The 13,588-nt window shown below is 41.8% G+C and overlaps 1 protein-coding gene across 7 annotated transcripts in view; it reads left to right on the forward strand.

Annotated features, from left to right (window-relative positions):
* Positions 1–8,486, forward strand: part of ZC3H12C (zinc finger CCCH-type containing 12C) — a 48,236-nt gene extending 39,750 nt beyond the window's left edge. For all 7 annotated transcript variants that reach the window (XM_079973568.1, XM_079973569.1, XM_079973570.1 and 4 more), the window contains 3 exons: positions 577–811; positions 1,960–2,066; positions 2,692–8,486. In XM_079973568.1, coding sequence (XP_079829694.1) covers positions 577–811; positions 1,960–2,066; positions 2,692–4,088 — 1,739 coding nt within the window. In that variant the 3' untranslated portion in view covers positions 4,089–8,486. The remainder of the gene's footprint in view (positions 1–576; positions 812–1,959; positions 2,067–2,691) is intronic.
* The last annotated feature ends 5,102 nt before the right edge of the window (positions 8,487–13,588 follow it).

Here is a 13,588-nt window from a genome sequence, read left to right on the forward strand (position 1 = left end):
TTAAATGGGAAACTTTTTTCTGTTCTTCTGTTAAGTATCTTTGAAATCAAGAACACCTGTTTAATATGTGTTACTAGAATTACCGTATTTTTTGCTCTATAAGACTCACTTTTTCCCTCCTAAAAAGTAAGGGGAAATGTGTGTGCGTCTTATGGAGCGAATGCAGGCTGCGCAGCTATCACAGAAGCCAGAACAGCAAGAGGGATTGCTGCTTTCACTGCGCAGCTATCCCTCTTGCTGTTCTGGCTTCTGAGATTCAGAATATTTTTTTTCTTGTTTTCCTCCTCCAAAAACTAGGTACGTCTAGTGGTCTGGTTCGTCTTACAGAGCGAAAATTATGTGACTTCAGTATTCCTTGCTCCTAAGTGTAAGCATGACTGTAGATCCTGGCAAATGTAATTTATGTTTATATATTTTTAATGTGTTGCTGAATATTAGTCATCTTCTTCCAGCAGACTCAGAAGTGCTTTTGTTAAGTCATTCTTCTCTGAACATCTCTCTTGTAACAGAGCTCAGTTGTAGGTCGAATAAAGTACTGAACTCAGTGCTCTGCTTTCCCCCCTTTACTATATCTAGACCAAGAAATCCTGCGTAAATTAGAGAAAGAGAAAATTTTAGTGTTCACCCCATCCCGCCGTGTTCAGGGGAGAAGGGTGGTGTGCTATGACGACCGGTTCATAGTGAAGTTGGCCTTTGAGTCGGATGGCATAATTGTGTCAAACGATAACTACAGGGATCTTGCAAATGAAAAGCCAGAATGGAAGAAGTTCATTGATGAACGGCTGCTGATGTATTCATTTGTCAATGACAAGTAAGTTGTAGTTTTTTTATTAAAATAAATCTTGCTGGAAAATAATTGGCTGCAGGACTTGGAGCATATGCTGGATTTTATAGGCACACATACGTACCTGGTAACATTTCTGCGCATGCAATAAGCTTACTGGATCTTGTGCTTCGGTGGTGGTCAGCTTTTTGCAGTAATAAAAATGCAGCCTGCTCTCCTTTCATGCAGAGCATTTATGAGACCCCTGCCCCATTGAAAATTCTTGTAGCTACATACAGAGTTGCAGCTCTAGTGTAATCTTCACCTATTCAGAGACAAATCACTTCTTTACTGTGGTATGAGCAAGTGGACCAAAGCAGCCTTTCCCCCCTGGCAAATAGTTGCATGTGCGTATTCAACGATTACGTGCTTAGAACAGACCCATTGAAATTAATGAATGTAACTAGACTAGGTCCATTAATTTCAATAGGTTTACAGTGTAAAGGTTAGTTGTATGACTTTATGTTCATAACTGCTTCTAAAAACAAAGATAGGATCAATGCCTTTGCCAGCCTTGCCCTCCAGACCAAAAAAATGTGGACTGCACCAAGTTAGCAAAGGCTGTCTTGGAAAACAATTTCTCGAACTGATGAGATCTTTTCTCCTTCTGAGGCTTCATGAATGTAGATTGCTATGACATTCGACTCAAGTACTGCTTCCTCCGTTTTAAAGATTTCTAAATAGTGCTGACTGGTTAGGTTTTAAGTAAACTGCTAACCTTGACATTTGGTTTGAAAAGTCTTCTGTGTAGAGATCCACAAGCTGGAGCTGAGTTTAAGGGGGAAATATGTAATGCTATGACACTAGCAGCTAGAGTAGCCTGGCTTTGTGAATTAATTGAGTGAGGCTAGAGTTTCAGTCCTAAAACATAGTCTTAATCATGTCTACCCAGAAATAAGTCCTGTTGAGTTCAGTGTGGCTTACTCCCGGGTAAATTGAGTTAGGATTGCAGCTTTAGTTTACAAGGCTGTTTTGTTTTCCAGAACAATATATGGAATGCATCTGAAATAATCTGGGAATACTTAATATCCTATTTAGAAATAGAAAGTGGTATTCTTTTCAGATGTTAAGACCAAGAGTGTGGGTTACTGAATGCCATGTTCATTTAATTATTAAATATGTGTATATCTTGATAGATTTATGCCTCCTGATGACCCCCTTGGCCGCCATGGCCCAAGCCTGGATAATTTTCTGAGGAAGAAACCTATTGTACCAGAACATAAGAAGCAGCCATGTCCATATGGTAACCTTTTTTTCCTTACTAAACACTAATTATATTTTAAGAAACAAGGCCCGATTGCTTGTTTGGGTCTCTGTAAAATGTGTCTTTGTAAAACGTTGCTGCGGAATTTTGTTACAACTTCCTTTCAATAATAGGTTCTTGTCCTGTTGGCTTTGCTGAAAGACATTCCCAGAGTTGGAATGCATATTTCTGGAACTGTGGTTCACAAAACAATTGTGATCATGAGCATATAATGTTCCCCAGACCTAAATTTAAATCCCTGCCTGATCAAAACAGCATGAGTTCCTCATTTTGAAAATGGGAATAATAGTAGCCTGCAGTATAGTGGCTACATAGTTAGAAATCAGAATAATAAACAGCAAACAGACCAGCATATGCTTTATGGTGCTGCTGCGAAATTGTGTACGTGTGTGTATAAACACACTCTCTCTCTGTGTTCAGCTGGTATTACTGATTCCACATCTTATCTAACTGCAGAACGTTTAACTATCCTGAAAGCATCCTTGACCTGTGATTCAGTGTTATTTTCATCCCCTTTTGTCTTCATGCCGGTGTAGAATCACATTATCTCTTTCTCTCCCCCCCCCCCCCCGCTCACTTAAATCTCCAAACGACAAATTTGCAGGGAAGAAATGCACTTATGGACACAAATGCAAATACTACCACCCGGAAAGAGGAAATCAGCCTCAGAGGTCAGTAGCGGATGAGCTTCGCGCCATGTCCAGGAGCACAGCTGCCAAAGCTGCTAGCGAAGGAGGTCTGGTGAAGAGCAACAGCGTCCCTTGCAGCACTAAGATAGATAGCACTTCGGATCTCAAGCGAGCCACTCCAAAGAGGCAATCGGATCCTAGCATAAGGACTCAGGTCTACCAAGACTTGGAGGAAAAGCTTCCCACCAAAAACAAGTTGGAAACCAGGTCTGTACCTTCCCTAGTTAGTATCCCGAACTCTGCTGCTGCAAAACCCCAAAGTACTGCACCTTTGAGCAATGGCCTTCCCTCCGGAGTTCATTTCTCACCTCAGGATCAAAGAGCGCAGGGGCCGTATCCTCCAGTGTTGATGGCAACCAAAAACCACGGAACGCCGATGCCTTACGAGCAGTATCCCAAATGTGACTCCCCTGTGGACGCCGGCTACTACTCTATGCTGAACGCATACTCCAACCTAAGCATCTCTGGCCCGCGAAGTCCCGAAAGGCGTTTCTCTTTGGACACTGACTACAGGATTAGCTCCGTAGCTTCCGACTGCAGCAGCGAAGGGAGCACCAGCTGTGGCAGTAGCGATTCCTACATGGGCTACAGCGACCGGTCCTACGTGAGCTCTCCCGACCCCCAGCTGGAAGAGAGCTTGAAGTGCCAGCACATGCACCCCCACGGCCACCTGAGCTCGCAGCCCTTCCTGCAGGGCTACCACGAGACGCTGACCAGGGTGCAGAGCTACAGTCACGAAGAACCAAAGCACCACCACAAATCTCCGCTTCCCTACATGGCGGTCCACCTCCAGCATCCCGCCGTCGGCACTCGGTCCAGCTGCCCCGGCGATTACCCGGCTCCCCAGAGCTCGCCCCGCTCCAAGGGCAGGCACCTGGGGAGAGCCCTCGTGTCCACCCGAGTAGACAGCATTTCGGACTCGCGTCTGTACGATAATTCCCCGCTGAGGCAACGGAAAACGTACTCCGGCCAGGACGGACTCGGCGGCTGGGACAGGCAAGGCTACGGGGTTGACGCGTACGGCTACCGCCAAACTTACTCCTTGCCCAGCAACCCCAGCCAGCCGTGTTATGAGCAGTTTGCCTTCCAAAGCTTGCCTGAGCAGCAGGATCAGCCTTGGCGGATCCCTTACTGCGGGATCCCCCCGGACCCGCCGCGGTACCAGGATAACCGAGAGAAGGTCTACATCAACCTGTGCAACATTTTCCCTCCCGATCTTGTGAGGATCGTCATGAAAAGGAACCCTCACATGACGGACGCTCAGCAACTCGCTGCCGCCATTTTGGTGGAGAAATCTCAGCTCGGTTATTGAGGACATGAGGATGATGCATCTTTGCGGTGTCTTAATAGTTCCGTTTCAGCTGTAACGCTGAGGGAGGTTTGCTACAATAGCATGTGTGATCTCCTTCTCAGCAAGGAGGTTATATAGTAATCCATTTATGTGAAATAACTGTGCCATGGAATCTGTATGTGCAACCCCATGCATTGGAAATGACAGGTTTTAATTTAAATTCTCACTTGGATTTTATTTTTTTATTTTTGAAGAATATTTCATGACTGGATAAGAATCTTTCCAGTTTAATATATTATTATATCTGTGGTCTCTTAATACGTTTCTTTGGTGCATCGGGGGGTTTTATATGCAGCACTTTTTAATAACGTCGTTACATGTTTATTAAATTAATGGGTGTTTTTGTCCTTCAGAGTGCAAAAAAAGTTTTCTTAAAAAAAAAAGCTGCGGAAAACTAAAGAGGATTTTATGCACCCAGCAAATGGTTTTTTCCCCAAGCTAAGCTTATTATGAACTTTTTAAAAATTGCAATTAAGTTATTTTATTGTGTGATCTTTTTGCTATAATCATTTTATTTATAGAAAACAAAGGTCTTTTACAGCACTGACTATTTTTTAAAACAATGTTTTGAGTTACCAGTTTTAATGTTGAAATGGGTAACAGTGTATTATTAGTAGTACTTTATAGTATGGCACTTTTTTGTTGTTTTTTGTTTTAAGTGACATTATTTGTTTATCACTGTTAATTTTTGGTGCACGCAAAAGCAATCAGTGATGGAGAAATCTGCCATGATTAATTTATTATGTAGAAGGCAAAAGCCTTAGATGCAGATTTTGAAGATGTTGCGCTCATCCAACTCACACTGTCTAGAATTAAGCTTTCAATATATCAGTTTAGGCAACTTATCCACACTTTCATGAGTCAGAAACTGAGATTTGTTTTTGTCGTGTCTCTTGCTCCTCTAATTAATACACAGGTATACTGGACAAAATGTGTGGGGGTTTTTCATACCTGTTTTTAAATGAAACTAATTGTTCTCAATGCAATTTTTTTTGTATATAAGATACTGTGTATTTTTCATGCTATTTATCAAGGCTGGCCTGAGAAGGTTTTATGTTGTGTTGACGATATGCAACATTTTTTTATAAACTGCACTATAGTATAATATAGCATTGTAACTGAGAACAGTCCATCCTTTTTGTAAAATACTGTAGATGTTCTCAAAGTTAGTTTGTCTGGCCTGCTGTATTGTGCAGGCATGGCTCTTTCTGCAAACAACATAGATTTAGAAGCAGACAGAACCGTCTCTTCTAGTATTAGTAAGGGAGATTTCTGGTTTTTAAGTCGAGGGTTCTGCTAGCTCTTCTAAAATGTAATCTTGCTTAGACAGAATAGTACTAGATCTTGCAGGCAGTAACTTATACATAGTGAGCGTAATCTTACACACTAGGATTCCCTGCAGAGTGACCTAATGTGATGTTTCCCTAGTTGAGCCTTCAGCAACCTGGCTCCTTCCAGATGTTTTGTACTTCCAGCCCCAGCCAGCACGTCCAAAACATCTGGAAGGCACCATATCTGCAAAGGCTGCTCTAGTTTATCATCTTATTGCTGATAAACCAGGTGCACAGCTGCAACTTGAAGACCCTGTAGAACCAGAAAGTTACCTTTTACTGTTGATACAAATTGTATCTTTAACTATGATAATTATTTTGATTTATAGATCTAACTTTAAAAAAAAAAGGAAAAGGAAAAACCACGCACAAATGTGTAAAGATAATTTTAGACTTTGGGCAACATTTTATTCCTTATTTAAATGAGAGAAAAAAAACCCTGTAGATTTCAAATCCTAAACAGTCATATAGGCAATTAGTTGGGTTCTTATTGTAAACAATATTCTCTCTCCCCCACCCACCTATTTAAATATACCTATTCTTCTTCTTCTTCTTCTTCTTCTTCTTCTTCTTCTTCTTCTTCTTCTTCCCCTCCTCCTCCTCTTAAACCACGTTGAATGAGATCATATATAAAAAAATAATGATAAAATGCTGCCTGAAAAGAATATCCAAGCACCTTTTGAATAGAAAACATTTTTCACTACTCGTGCAACACCGTGTGTTGCGAGAAGTAGGATTTTGGTATACAGTAAATGCTCCTGCAAAGCATTGTGCTTATAGATATATCCAATAATCTGAACCATGTTCAGCTACTTTAATTCAGGAACTGTTCTTCTACACAGCTTTCACTGTTGACTAGTGAGACAGGATCTCAGTTCTGTCAATTCAGCTGCCCTCCTCTGGGTACTGTCTTAATACTCCCTCCGTCTCCCCTTGGCGAGAACTTCTTGCCCTGTCTGTTTTCTTTCTTCTCGGCTTCACTGTTTCTTGTCTATACGGAATGTGTTTTAAATGCAGAGGGTTGTACGCTGCATACTTCTTCCTGCGTAAGCCCTCCATTAAACGAATGTGGTTTGCATCAAAGCAAGTCTCGTTCATCGCGGTCGGCTTCTGGTGGACAGTTTCCACATGCAATCTGTGTGTTGTTTATAGCTTATACTGTAACCTTGAACTTGTATTGACTTTCTATATTCCTTCTGAAGTATCAGTGGATTCCTGACCCAGTGTCTGCAGAATGCAGAACTCCTGTCTTCTGGAATGGTGCCATTTCGTATTTATTGTTGGCCGGCTTACCGTATTTTACATGTTTATGTCTGACTGCGGCGTGGAGCCTGATCCTGCACTGTATACTACAATGTGAAGTGAGCGTCTTCCGTGAATGTGTGATGCAGCTTGTGACTTTTGCTGGGCTGAAGATCCCAGAACTCCTGGAAGCTCTGTTTCAGCATCTTCCTTCAGTGTTGATATCTGGTCTTTTGTTATTGTGGCCTTCCTTGGGCTCCATTAAAAGCTGGTGTAAAAAAACAAAAACACACTGTTTTCTGCTGCAAGAACTTTGCATGTCTGCTTTTTTACCTTACAAGGAGCTCCCAGGCTTTGAAAGACTCCTGTCCTCCGTATGCCCTTTCCCTGAAAGCAAATGGTTGGCCAGGTATATCCACAGCTGTGCCATCTCTGAAGCGGATACTTAACTGTCTCCGTCGATTTGACTATGACCAGTAGCAAGCTTTTCTGGATTCAGAAACTGCTTATCTGCTTCTCCAGGGAGCAGCATGTTGTTTTGCACACACCAAAAGAACTGGAGTCATTGGGCAGCTCTTACCAGCAGGCAGCAGCATGGCTGCTTTGCATTTTAACCACCTTGCTTTATGCACACCACCTCCTATGAACCTTGGCTCTTCTAAGTTGCTCTCTTTCTCCTTTGACGTTCCAAAACTCGGGACCCGCTGCCACCCCTCTCCTCCTGGGATGGCTTTCTGTAGAATATATATGGTAATAGTTTGCAGCAACTGTAGGACAACAAGGAAAAGGGAAATGCTAGGAAGGTGTCAGGTCTGTTTTATGCCGATTTATTGATGCAACTTTTGGGTTGGATCCAAATTTGCACACCAAGTGTAAGTGAAAAAGCATGTCTACTCGTCTATGGGGGAAGGGACAAAATTGGCAGGGGCATTTTGTTCTTTGGGGAAGGCCTCTTCAGGGGATGGGATGGGACTGGAAAGCAAGCAGAGCACCCATGTGCAGAGGGTGTTATAACTGCGAAGTTAAAATATGTGATATATGATCTTAGGAGGTCAAATACCTGCTTTGTTTTAATTTATTGCAACATACAGACATTGGTGCACTCAATCCAACTTTGAAATTTGAGCTGAGTTTTATCCCATTGTTATCATCACTATTGTTTGGAAGTACTTAACAGAAGGGATGAAAAAAATACCTGGAAACATTTCAGGGTTTTGGATTTATGGGCAAAATCATCTGTGTGCATGTATGTAATTATACAGTGTACTTATATCATGCTCAACCACATAGAAGCCCCTTTTAGATCTATCTATGATGGCAAGGTTAAACTCCTTGCCATTTTGTGCATGCATCTCATTAACATGTTTGGAACTTCTGGCTATTATAATTTTTTTTACCTTCTAATATGACTCCAAAGTTACGAGAGTTTAACTCAGTTAGGTTTTGCGTGTGCATGTTTAGCAAATTCTGACACTATGAATAGGTCAATGGGCTTCGTTTCTGAAAGCGGAGCTCTTCACTTTCCAGTCCTGCTGTCCTCTCCCAGTCTAAAAGACAGTAGTAGTTTTTTCCCCCAGAAGAAATAAGAATATATACTATGTGAATTTTCAAAATAAGGGGGTTTGTGGCATCTTTGGAGACTGTAGCTATTTCTGCAGCATCCATGATTACACCTCCTGGTGAGTCAGCAGGCTTAAATCCTTCCCAAGTCTCTTCTGAGAGACAACGCAAAGGTTGTATGTGTTATATTGCATTTTAAGTGTAAATTAAAATGGAACGTGATTAAGGACTCATTCCTTGTGTGCCTTTATTTTGCCTTTTATTTAAATTTCCCCCTTCCTACCATTTCTTTCACCTCCTGCTGTACCTCTGTCTTTATGGCTTTTGCTGTTTTTATTACTCTCAGACTTTTCATTCCTCTGTTTTCCTTTTCAGTCTTTCCACATTCTTTTTTCCTGCCTCTTAGTGCCTGCTTCCCATCCTCTCTTGGGAATCTTTGTGCCCCTTTGCGTCTCAAATAGAGTATTTGCTGCCAACCACTGCTGTGGCCTCTGAACCCTACATCTTCCTAGAGAAGATACAGTTTAAGTTTTTGAAACTATCTGGATAAATCTGAGTGGATATTTCTTAGTAGTATTGGAATGGTAACTATCCAGTATGTTATTCAGATTGTTCATCTGTATTTTAAAAATAGCTTTTGGGAATATTTATTTTGATACAGTATATTGCGTGTATTTATCTGGGAAATTTATTGATCCTAACATTTTGAGAGAAAATAATGGGAGAACTTGGTCTTCTGTTTTAAAATTGGGGGAAGAGCAGAAAGGAAGTACGTATTTTAATAGACCGTTTTAAAACAAACCTTTTTGGCCATACATCTTAAAAGGGTTACAATCCAAAAAGTGATTTGCATTTTTCATGCTTTGTAAATGACAGAAATGTTCACAAGATCACACACACCTTACTCTGAGTGCAGATTGATCTGCATTCATCAGTTCTAAATGAAACTTTGCTTGATAATAGAGCTTTAATTAGACTTGAAACATAGTCGTTCAAAATTATGGAATTGCACTACTGAGGTGTTGATAACTCGAGACCTTTGGATGTTTACCAACATTTACTGGATTTTCAGAGGCATGTGATATTTATCAGAATTCCTTCACGATTATCAACAATATTCACATTTGGGGCATTGGCTATAGCAGTGTTTTTCAACCTTTTTTGGGCAAAGGCACACTTGTTTCATGAAAAAAATCACGAGGCACACCACCATTAGAAAATGTTTAATATTTTTTTCTTTAATGGCAAACAAAAACGTTGCGGACCGTTCTCTCCTCAGCGGGGATTGATCTGTGTGCGGAGAGGGAGATGTCAGAGCCCCGCTGCTCTCTATGGACCGCCTGTCCGCTCTCATCCGATCCCATCCGATCTGATCCCCACCCAGGACGGATGGAAAATAGGGTGGACACAGTCCGGCGCCCGCCTAGTGGGTGAAAATTTGACATTATTTTTTTAAAAAAAATCTTTTGAATTTTTAAATTTTTCCCAGTGCACACCAGGCAACATCTCGCGGCGCACTAGTGTGCTGCGGAAGAGTGGTTGAAAAACACTGGGCTATAGCATACACTTACGGGAGAACATTTTGTGACCTTCGGAATGTACATGTTGTGTGCCTGTGGGGGGGGGGGGATAATGTTTAGAAGAAAGCCCAACAAAGTTCCCCAAGATTACAAAATAATAGCCTTCAAACTTACTGAAGTTTTGTATTTGTACAGCTTTAAAATACTTAACTATTTGGTCTAGCAGTAGTTTGAACTTTCTTTCCATCTACTTGTATTCCTAGGTGGATGGGCATTTTGCAATTATCCTGGAGCTAAATGTAAGGAATTGCTTCTGGTGATGATGAGATGTTTTAGTTACAAGTGTTCTTAAGGGGGTTTTTTGGGTGGGGGTCGTCGTCATTGTCGTCCCTGCATATTCCCTTCAATTTGAATTGGTGGGATCTTGTCTATTTGGAAACTCATATCTGTAAAAAAAGAGGATCAACATGTCTATGAAAAGTTTGGTGCAGCAATTGTGTATTCTTCACTGGCTGTTCTTAAGCTGTGGCTTTTCACATCAAATAAAGCAGTACATCGGCATTACAAAAATAAACAAAGCATGTACATGGATTCTATTCTTGGACAAAAATAAAAAAAATTGCAAAGCATGTATATGGATTCTACAAAAATATTAAAAAATTATTAGCTTCCCCTTCCCTTCATGGTTAGACTGTCCTTATTTCATACTGATGCTCTTTCCAGAACAGCATGAAATCATAAGAACTATTTGCTTGAGTTGTCTCAAGGAAATTCCACAGAGGTAAAACACTTTGCATGATATTAGTAGAAAGTTGGATCATTTTAAGGTCAAATTCTTTGACACTTTAACTCAGCCTCTCCCCACCCCACCACTTCTTTAGTAGCAAAAAGTGCAACCTGGCATTTCAAAGGAGAGGTGAACCATGCAGTAGGAGATCCTATACGAGCACCTTAGGCTAGAGAGATCACTCTTTCATTCTTGTGTGCTGCTGACGTATATGAAGTGCACTGTATCATGGACTCCTTGTGTGACCTTGGAGCAAGCTATGCTTTTTCTTCAGCAAGGGTGAGGAATCTGAGCCCCAGTGGCCTCAGGATTCTCCCTACAGCCTCTGCAGCCTTGCTCCTTAACACACACACACTCACACTCACACTGTTTTTGTGTGGCTGGAATATAGTCTTGAACTATGGTTGTGCCTCTGGCTTGCCTGAAGGTATTCATATTGGAGGAAACAAAGCTGAAGACAAATGATTCACTACCTGGAGAGATTGGCAGGCCAGAGATTTCTGCTCAAAAAGCCATTTCAATCTGTACGCTGCTGCACCGCTCTGGCTCTCATGTAATTGTGCTCCTTCGCGTAGGGGCAGACCATTCACAAGCAGAGGCCAAAAGTGAATGTTACAAGCTGAGTCATCTCCTTGCCTCTTGTCGCTTGCTGAAGTTTGGACAATTATACACAGCAAGATTTCCAGCAACTGCGTAACAGGAATGGGTCACGTGGGGCCCTCTCAATGTTGATGAACGAACCCCACATCCCTGGCTAGGACTGGTGGGAGTTGGGGTACAACATCTGAAGGGCTGTAGGTTTCCCACTCCTGGCACAACAGCTACAGATAAGGAAGAATTAAAGTCACCAAGCAGGCACACAAGCATCAAAGATGCATTTATTCAAGTACATAGGTAGAGACAATTTGCAATATATGCATATAATGCCCATTTGAGCGATAGTGAGGAGGGGAATCAATTGGCTGTAGCACCTTAAGAGGAAAACTCTGAAAAGATTCACTCGCCTGTGACAAATTATGTTGATTTAGGTTTTTATATGCCATCAAGGCTTAATATAAAATGTGTAAAAATGAATAATGTAAAGGCAAGAGAAACAGCAGTTACTTTTACATTTCTGATTCTGCCACGGTTCATGCAGAGAATATTTAAAAGATCCCACTTTTAAAGAACAGCTTGCCATCTGCTATATTGATTTCCATTGTAGCTGCATAGTAAACAAAGGTTCTGATTCTTTGGCCTTTGAGGAAATAGTCACAGCCATATTTTGGGGGGGGAAAACATGCCCCCGATCCAACACTTAGGAAAAAACCCAGTTACAAGAACTGAACCAAGAGATCTCCAAAGCATGAGTTGCTGTCCATCAAGAAAGTTGACATATACTTTTCACCTCTTGTGTGTTTAAAGGATTGTAAACTTTCCCGAATAACAGAAGCACAGAGGCAGGCCTGGATAGACCTCCAGTTCTTCTGCTGTTCCTGAATAAGTATCTATCCTAAGGGTTGCAAGAGATCGTACTTTTGTAACCTGCACAAAGACACAGAAGAAGCAAATTAAATAAGGAAACAGAAAAGAGCCACACCCACCACATTTATAGCTGCAGAAGCGCCTAGAATGAAAAGAGATGGGTTGTTTCCAAAAGAAGTTCAAAATTTGCTTTTCAAAAGAAGTGTGAAGAAGTTTAGACTCTGAGGCCTATCTGGCAGCAGTGGCAACTTTGCATGCACTTGGGCGTCCCATTGAAATCAAGAGGGTGTCAGAGCTCATAAATTGACACTGCATTCCAGCTAAAATGTGCATTGACTTGGCATGCAGCCAAACATCAGCAATACTACTAACAATAAAAGTGTGACTTTTGGAAGGCTCTCCTACGCTTTGACTAGCCTAGTGAGCGCAAGGAGCTACCATAAGCCCTACTCGCATGTTCAAGGATGCACCAGCTTCACCTCTAACCTTTGTGAGTTGAATCCAAAGGTCTCAAAGGGGATTCTTCAAGCATTCAGGAAAATGCACTTAGAAGCCTCCCGAAGATCAGGGCCCCAGTGATGCAGAAAACTCTGTTGCAGAGAGGAGTTCAAACACGCTCAATGACCAATCACTTTGACCTCAATGTGCAACAGTTGGCAGCAGAGCCAGTGGGGATTTGGGGGTGGGGTGGGCACTTACAGCCCTGGACCCCCTCCAAAAGTTTTGGGAAAACCTGAATAGGGTGCTATGCTAGCATACATACCAACAGTTGACTATCCTTGCCAAATATTTAAAGTGCCTCGAAGGTTAGCTAGCAGTTTGGTATGCTGACAGTGGTTATTCGGGGTATTTTCAAAACCCTTTTTTAAAAAAGGCAGAACACAGATTGTACCTCGAACCTTATAAATGCAACAAAAACACTGATCAAGCCATGGACAGGCAAAAAGCTAAATATGACAGTCTTGGAAATATCCACTGGTAAGTTCTGAGGCCTTCCATAACTATTCTTTTAGTACTCACCCTTTTGTTTTCCACTTGCCTTATTGCCTAAAATAAAGTTCAGTTTGACAATCAGATCATTGTCGACTCTGCCCCGTTTCTGAAAAGCTCTGCTGTTTCTGTTGATGGCAGCAATTGGCTGGTAAAGGGGCACCAAGCTATACCAGCTTCTGGTGCTAGTTCATGACATCAGCACCCTATCAGTCATACCAATGTACGCATCGCTATGCCCTGTCCAGAGCTTCATTTTGCCTGCACAACATCTCTTGGACACAGCTCTATAAGAATACGTCTGCTTTCCTAAAGGCCCTATGAAAAGTGATTTTAAAACGGCATTTTGAAGAGCCACAGTCTCTTAACGCTAGTATCCTGGCACGTGGAAGCAACACATTGGAGACCTCCTGAATGTGAAAAGGATTTTTCCTCCTTAGTGGTGGGGCTGAATATCTGCTGGTTATCGTTTGCTGCGTTTCATCTTAAACACTGTAGCAGCTGTATGGAAACACTGCTAGCACAAAAGGTGGACTGTGCATACTTTAATAGGTGGAAAGCATGGTT

This window comes from Podarcis cretensis (genome assembly GCF_951804945.1).
Source record: "Podarcis cretensis genome assembly, chromosome: 4".
Taxonomy (NCBI): Eukaryota; Metazoa; Chordata; class Lepidosauria; order Squamata; family Lacertidae; genus Podarcis; species Podarcis cretensis.